This window comes from Peromyscus leucopus, chromosome 11 (assembly GCF_004664715.2).
Source record: "Peromyscus leucopus breed LL Stock chromosome 11, UCI_PerLeu_2.1, whole genome shotgun sequence".
Classification (NCBI taxonomy): domain Eukaryota; kingdom Metazoa; phylum Chordata; class Mammalia; order Rodentia; family Cricetidae; genus Peromyscus; species Peromyscus leucopus.
The window spans coordinates 23,117,185-23,125,699 of NC_051072.1; the positions used below are offsets into that span (position 1 = coordinate 23,117,185).

General features: G+C 38.8%; 1 protein-coding gene across 1 annotated transcript in view; it reads left to right on the plus strand.

Moving 5' to 3' along the window:
• The window catches only part of Spef2 (sperm flagellar 2), a 170,175-nt gene extending 163,881 nt beyond the window's left edge, over positions 1-6,294 (plus strand). Inside the window, 3 exon segments of the mRNA XM_028895063.2 lie at positions 156-392; positions 540-662; positions 6,156-6,294. Coding sequence (XP_028750896.1) covers positions 156-392; positions 540-662; positions 6,156-6,245 — 450 coding nt within the window. The 3' untranslated portion in view covers positions 6,246-6,294.
• Positions 6,295-8,515: the final 2,221 nt, after the last annotated feature.

An 8,515-nucleotide genomic window follows, 5' to 3' on the forward strand; every position in this document is an offset into this window, starting at 1 on the left:
AGTGCATTTTTCTTCTACAGTTTGTTTAGTGGATTTGTGTAATAAGCACCGGCCTTCCTTTACACAGTTCTTGTGTGGTGAATGAGTTGGTAAAACATCTCTATTGCTGCAAGCACTTCAGTCTGGCTGAATGTTGTCATCATTTGATTTGACAGACCTCCCTCTCCACTGTGAGTCCCAATGAGGAATTTCCCGAAGCCGAGGAAAATGTAACTAGAGAGGAACGGGAACTCAAAGAGGAGAAAGATGAGAAGGAGGAAGAAATCCCGGAAAATGCAAACACTGAAAAGATTTCCCTGGAAACACTGCTCAAAGTGTTTGGAGGAGGAAATGAAGTACTGGACGCTAACAGATTTGCCAGCTACCTAAAGATAGAGAATATTTATGCAGAGGTTGGTTAGACTATTTACATGGAATTGCTTCAAAAAATATGTTGTATTGTAGAGAGCTTATGGTGAATTACTCTAATATATGAATCCACTATAAAATAACCTCAAGATTGCAAAGTAAATTAACTTCACTTTTGTTCTTCTTTAAAGAACTTCATAAAGACTTTTCAGGACCTGGGTGCCAAGAACCTGGAGCCAATTGAAGTTAATATTCTCTTGAAACATCCTTATGTTCAGGACCTGATTGCAAATTATGTAGACTATAAAATTCCTGTGAGTATGAGTCAAAATTATCCTAATTCGGGTGATTCCAACTAACAGCATGCTGTGCATTCCTACTGTAAACTATTCAAGAAGGAGAACAAGCTGGACTTGCCCAGAACAGTCAGCCTCTAATGCTCAAGGGCAGCACACTAATGCACAGTTGAGATAATTCTCAGTATTATGGATTTACATCCTTAGTACATGGTGTTACCTTGGGTGTATAACACAGGGCTGTTTGTAGGTCATAGTTAATGCCGAGTATATGGACTACTAGGGATATTAATTATTTTAGTCAAATAATGATGCATGTCTACAATAGAAATGTGTAGAGCAGTGCAACCTTTAACACAGTTCCTTGTGTTGTGGTGACCGCCCCCCCAACCATAAAATCATTTTTCTTGCTATTTCATAACTGTAATTTTTCGTCTGTTATGAATTATAATGTGAATATCTGTGTTTTCTGGTGGTCTTTTGAGGGTTGCAATTCACAGATTGTAGAACCACTTGTGTAGAGACTAGGACTCCTCTTGCCAAAAGGGACTAGCCAAGACTATGTTCTCCATTCAAGTGCTGGTATAACCGCCATGATTTTCAAATCATGGTATATACTGTCAGTGTAGTAATATGAGTGTATTAGTTTGCTTCCTATTGCTGATAAGGCACCCTGACCAAAAGCAGCTTAGGGAGGAAAGGGTTTATTTGGTTTAGAGATTATAGTCCATCATCATCAGAGGGAAGAAGCCTTGGCAGGAACTCAAGGAAGAAACCTGGAGGCAGGAACTGAACAGAAGCAATAGAGGAATGCTTTTTACTGGTTTGTTCCTTGTGGTTCACTCAGCTTGCCTTTTTATACAACCCAGGACTACCTGCCCCAAGGTGGTACCTGGTTGTCCTGTCTATTAAGTGGAGATAATGATTATTTCTGTGCAAAATGTTTTGGTAAAGATTAGCTGGGATCATGCACAGAAAACATGTAATGGCTGCTATGAATTTTGTTCAATATTGAGCTCCTACCATTGAATTCAGCAGCACAAGTTCCAGTTGGGGGCAGGGGAATGAGTAACAACTTGACTGCTGTCCCGTGAACTTATGTTTACTTACGTTTACAAGATAATTTTTACTGGTAAGAATTGCAAAATAATGACAGAATGTAAACAAACTAAGTATGGAATTGTAGGTATTTAAACTCTAACTTGTGTGTATTAAAAGCATAGAAGGATTAAGCTACACAGAAAGTAGAGATAATTGGGGTTTGGGAAGCAAGAGGGAGAAAAGTCTGAATATGTTTTCCTATTGAGCTGGGGTGATGGGGGCATCCCAGGTAAAAGGCAGGTTTGGGCCAAGATACAGAAGCAGGGCTGAATGGAGGAGCAGGATGCAACCTCTTGGAAGGCTCTCTGCAAAGGGTATAGAGTGATTCCATTGATTTAGTAAGAGTAATTAAACTAAAAAGAATGAAAGCAAATTTCAAATAGAATTTGATAAAACAATTGAGGAATCAATAGGCTTCTTAGCATAGGAGTATATTATATTTTTTTCATCTCTAAACATTTCCATATCACATAACCATATTATGTTACTATGTCTTTTTTAAAAAATAGGGTGAGTTCAATAGCTGATCATTTAGACACCATCTCACCCTGCATGATCTGTTTCACATGAGGAGAGAGGCCTCATCTGATTTAGTAAAATAATTACTGATCTCTTATAATCATGTATAATAGACTTCATTTTCTATTATCCAGAAAAAGTAAGAGCATAAAATGACAGCCCAATTATTTCCTCCCTTAATGGGAAGAAAACCACCTACAAAGTCTGAGCAGCTTGACATCCCTTTACACTGGCCGGAGAAGATTCTGCTCAGGTTCCTGCCTGAAAGTAGGAGCCTTGGGATGACCAGCTTTTAGAGTCAGCCTCTGAGGAGCCACAAGGTCCCCAGGGACATCCAGAGGTTACAGAATTTGTCTAACTGATATATTGCTCTCCTTTTGGAAAGCGTTTATTTCCTATAGGGTAGTGTCTAGTGATAGCAACACTATGAGATGTGTTTTGAACTGGAGGACAGAAGCTGGGTGATTCCTAGATAGAGAGGACTGCAGAGCAAGGACAATGTGATAATGCAGGTCCTGACACCTAAGTATGACGTTCACATCTCCTCCTTCTGCAGGAGTGTAGCAGGATGTCAGTGATTCCAAGCCACCACCGACAGTATGCCAGGAGAGTTTTGACACCTTGATCACCAAAACTCCTTCTGGACAGTCCCAACATCTTCTTATGTATTCACTTCACTCTCTTTCTGGGAACCCCTCCTCCCAACCATCCTGCAGTTCAACAGACTCCTAGTGCCTATATCACTTAATGCACTGGAAAGCTAGCTCGTTTCTCCATTAGCTAGCAAGCCATTAGTGAGTCAACCCAGTGGCAGAATGCTTCTTTGTAAGTCTGAGTCAGATCCTTAAACTCTTACTTTCTTTCTTCACATCACTGCAGTGGCTGATGTGGTAATCAAAAGACAGGATGAGAATCTATGTGATTCTCACTGATAATACTTTATCAGCAAGAGTTGCGCCAATGACCTGGAAAGCCTGAAATGGGTATTTGAGATCAAAGGGAGGTCTCTTTTCACTAAGGCATTCCATTCCTATTTTTGCTGATCAGAAAAGGAAGGAAGGGAGGGAAGGAGAGAGGGAGGGAGGGAGGGAGGGAGGGAGGGAGGGAGGGAGGGAGGGAGGAAAAAAGCAGAAAGAAATAAACATTGCAGACTTGGGGGCTCTCACACATGTACTGTTAGTTTTTGCTCCAGATATCCATGTACAAGTAAACAGATCGCATTTTTAAATGAACCTTAACCACAGTGATGTTATTTGAAGATCGTTCAAGATAAGTAGAGCAAAACCTAGAGTGTGGTTTTTCAAGGTTAAAAAGTTGTTTGCTGTTATAAACAGTGGGAAGATGGAGGCTGTTGCTCAACAGCTCTGTGTTTACAAGGTCTGTGTTTACAAGCCACAGCTTTCATATATATGGTTTATATGTAATGAGCAACACACCTTAGTTTTGCTTCTGTTTTAAGGTGGCCTGGATTTGCACTCATGAGAGTAAATGATAGAATCCTGGAAATATGTGGTGCTGGGCATTTGTTCCACAAATGTGACACTGAGATAACTATCATACCTTTCTCATGGGGCTTTTTTATGGATGAAATGAGCTGACTTGCACAAAGTGCTGAGCTCAGTTCCTGGCAGATAAAGGTAGATACCACTACTGATACTGATATGGGATAAGAAGTATCAGTACCCAAGAAATCTTTCAATTGAAAGGAAACATGCGAAGTGATGGGTAGATGGACAAACAGATGCCTTTCATCTCTTTGGCTAGAAACCAAATTTTTCCATGGACAAGAGCCAAGGGAAGAGCTAACTGAAGTCCCAGGAAGGGTCAGTGGTGAATACAACTAGAAATTCTATATTTTGGTGCTGGATTTTACAGATTTGCAGTTTGTGTCATATGTTTAACTTCTACTCTTCTAGACCTTGTGCAAAGAAAGTTTGTTCAAAAATATTCTTAAATTATTAAGAAAAATGATTGGGGTAAATGTTACAAAATTAGCAAGAACATCATTACTACATTGCTGTGAAGAAATTTCTTATGACAAGTACACTGACAAATATAACTGGATAAATTATTTTTCTCCAGCAATAACTTAACCCAAACTATTTCTTATAGTGAGAAAATGCCAAATAGCTGAGTTTTTGTGTAGAAATCTCCCAATCGAAGCACATCTCCAGTGGGAAATAAGAGCAACTGTTCTACTGTTCAAATCCAAGTGTCACAAGAGAGTGTCTTACAGACAAATAAAATCCCAACTTGGTAGCCGAAAGTTTTCCTGTGTCCTGCAGCCAGTTGGTCCCAAATAAACACACAGAGGCTTATATGAATTACAAACTGTTTGGACTATGGCTCAGGCTTATTGCTAACTAGCTCTTTTATCTTAAATTAACCCATTTCCATCAAACTGTGTATCGCCACATGTCTCATGGCTTTACCTATGTTCCATTACATCTTATTCCCCCCAGCCGCCAGCAGTGTCTTCCCTGACTCCACCTTTCTTCTCCCTGTATCTTTGTTTGGATTTCCTGCCTGGCTCTAACCCATCTTGCCATAGGCCAAAGCAGCCTCTCTATTAACCAGTGGTAACAATACATATTCATAGCATACAGAAAGAGCATCCCTCAGCACAACTTCATACAAATGTAATCATAACTGGAAAGTTGTTTTCACCCCACTCTGTCTCCAGGGCATCTGATTTGACATACTCTCCAATCTTACTTTTATCCTTATTACAGCATATGACACCTGCTTCCTTGCTTTGTTTTCAGAACACTAGTGCCCGGCATCTGCCACCATCAGTCCTCTCTCTAGTCACTGTCACTGATGATTATACCCCCCTGTTTCACCTCAAATTTAGCCAATGCTGGTTGGCATGTATCTGGAGCACATCATGGCGTTTTGCCCATGCTGTGGAGTGTCAATCACAGAACTCCTGCCTTAGTTCCCAAATTAACTCAGGTCGGCCAACATTAATGCTTGTCCTGTAGAATGGCCCCAAGTGGGACCTAGAAATCAATAGGGGCCACTGTTCTTTTCCACTTAGCTTACTCAGGGGTGACCTCTACCTTTAAGGAGATCAGTGTTTTGAAGGAACAGGGGTCCCTGAAGGGAATGATTCAGTGTGCTTCCTGGCAGTGACTGGCAGCGACTGGTAGTATGACAGATATAGAAGTCAAGCTAGACAGTGAAGTAGCCCATGTCTTCACGAGTAAGATGACCACAAGCTGAAAGTTGTGAAACCCAGCTCTGAGAAAAAAGTAACTTAGATTCTTAAAACACTTTCTTAAATTTTGAAAAAAAAATTAAAAGTTAAAATTATCATAACTATGCAATATTTTTGTTTTGCATATAGTATTCATTCTACATATATAAGCTTACACTTATTTTGAAAAAGATCTGTGTTTTAAGACATTAAATTTCTAGAACATTACTGATAGAAAAAAAATGAAGAAGTATAAAAGTTCCAGAAAAAAAATCCACTGCTCAAATTTTCTATATTTACATTTCTGTGTAGATGTGATTAATTTGGCATTATAATTTTTCTTTAATAGACTGTGAATACTGTCTTACTGATTTATAGGAAAATAATCTTTTGGTTTACACACTATATGACAGAAGTGAGTAATTGCTTTTTTAAATGTTACTTAACATGACAACTCCACTATAGGATTAGAAAGGAGAATTTCTGAAACCCTTAGATATCATTCCAGGGATACAGCTACATGCTTGGTTTCAGAATAGAATTCACACGAAGTGAGGAACATTTTTCTCACAGAAAACAAAAGAAAGGAATAAATGAAAAGTAACTGTTTAATCACTGCCACATACAAAATGTTCATCAGTCATACATTCTTTATTTTCATTTGTAACTTCTCTTTGCTCTTTCTCTTTTAGGACATTAAAATGATTCTTCAAAGGAGTGAACATGCACAAGGCAGCGATGGAGAAAGGTCACCCTCAAGACTTACAGAGGAAAAGAAATGAAGGCTATGTTTTTTTTATAATGTAGAATAAAGCTTCATAATCAAATTGACCGTGGTGTCTGTCATGTACATTATTATTATTACAGGTGAAGGTGTGACTCCTTCTCAGTTGAAAATGAAACTTTCTCAAATCAGAGAACATTTTAATCATACACCTTAAAAAGAGAAAACTATCAAAAACATAAAGATGAGCTTTCAAGTGGTTCTGGAAATAGAAATTACCAGAAACAATATGTCCAAAGTCAATGTACTCATAAGCCATGAAGACTCCCTATGGGAAGTATTACATTACAGGAATATACTGAAAATCCTTTCAAAACTCTGTATCAAAGCAGAGCTATTCTTCCATTTTACAGTTCTTGCTTTAGATACTGTAAGACTTGAATGTTTATCCTAGGAGCCACGAAGAAAGGTTCATCACTGAGCTGCTAGAGCAGTCACACTTTTAACCATTTGTACTTTTTTCTAATAAAATAAAAAAAAAAATTTCCTTCATAGATAGTTGTTTACATGATAAACCAGAAATCAAATTCAATGACAATCATCTCAAGAAAATGTCATAAAAATGAGTAGTGATGTTCCTGAGTGGCTAGGCTTCTGTGATGCCCTCCTTGGTCTGCTCATTTTGTTGTTCTCTCTGAGGATCTCTTGGTGGGTCCTCCTCTTCTCATAGTCCATGTTTGGGAAGGCCACATGAATAAGCCATCGACTCACAGCCAACTCCAGATGTGCCTTCTTCCACTTCTGTGAAATTACAGGTTCTGCTCAAGCTTACAGTTCTTCACGTCTGGCTCTGTGTCCACTTACTTCAAGAAGCCATCTCTTCCTCGTTAATACAGTCACACCTTGCAACAGGTCATGCTAAGCAGGTCATTCCCTTTTCCACATTGTAGGTTCAAGGTAGGTGTCATCTCCGACTGTTTGTGATAGTTGTTGTGAGGTCACTTACTTTGACAGAACTTTGGTCTCATCAGAATACTTTGCCATCTCTCCCTATGGCTGAATCCTTCCCATCTTCAAACTCATACCACGGTCATCACTCTCCTCAGCACCACCCATGTTTTTCAGCTTTATTTCTTGTTGGCACTTGACAATCACAGTGTGACCCATATGACTTCATTCTCATCTGTTCTTCCTGCTGCTCTATTCCTGTTTACATTCCTTGAGAAATGTTCTCATTGCATTACCCGTATGTTTGGGTTCACATTTGAAAAATCTTTCTAAAATGTTAGCACCACCATTTTTTGTTCGTTTTTGTTTTTGTTTTATTTTTTTATTTTTTTTTACAATCAGAAAACAAAAGCAAAGAGAAGGAGAATGGAAGGACCCAGGCACCTGCTCTGTGGTGTGGAATGTGTGCAAGGTCCCATGATGCATCAATTCCACATTTCACCTTTGTGATGCTATGTGGGGTCAATCATCTTTTCCCTCTTTGACAGAAAAGGATACTGAATCGCTTGTAAGTTAAACTCCATATACTGGATCAGCCCTGGCAGAGCTGAGATCCAAACCCAGTTTCTGAATCATACTAAAGCCACTGGTGCTCTTACCTCCCCACTACGTCACTTCCGTCCCAGAAGGAGCTCCTGGAACTGTGTGAGCACTACCAACCATGAGCATCTCACCTTTCCTGTTACCTCTAACAATGTCTTCTCATTATTACTGTCCCTTTTGCCATTGACCTCAGAGCAATGAACTTTTTGAATTCTATTTGTTCTTATGCTATAGATCTTGTTCCCATCTCAATCTCAAAAAACCTCAGTATTTTACTATTTTCTGATTTTGTTGTCTTTGAGGGGGTTCTATTTGTTTATTTTGTCTTCATCTTTTGGTTTCTTCTCAATACAAAAACATAGTAAGACTCAAGTACATTGGGATAATTCTTCTCTTCACCCTGCTCTTCTTATCCCTATGGCAGTTCCTCCTCTATCCTTTCTCTTTGTACTTCTGGATTGCTTTTGGAGTATGATGTGACCTCATTTTTCCTATCTTATGACAATAGGTTTTATTATAAAAGTATTTGATTATCACATAATGCTGCCTCTTTAGTATCTGGAAATGGGGAACTATATTGTACTAAATTTTGAGTGATAAGGCAGGCTTACATTCTAGAAATGTGTTACATTTTGCCTTTGATTTGAGTCACTAACATTTTATGAGGGTTTTTAAAATCTATATTTAAAACAGATGTTGGTCTGCAATTTCATTTTCCTAAAATATCTAGTTCTCTGTCAGATGAATTATAGCTTGTGGCATAAGTTGGTATGTAGT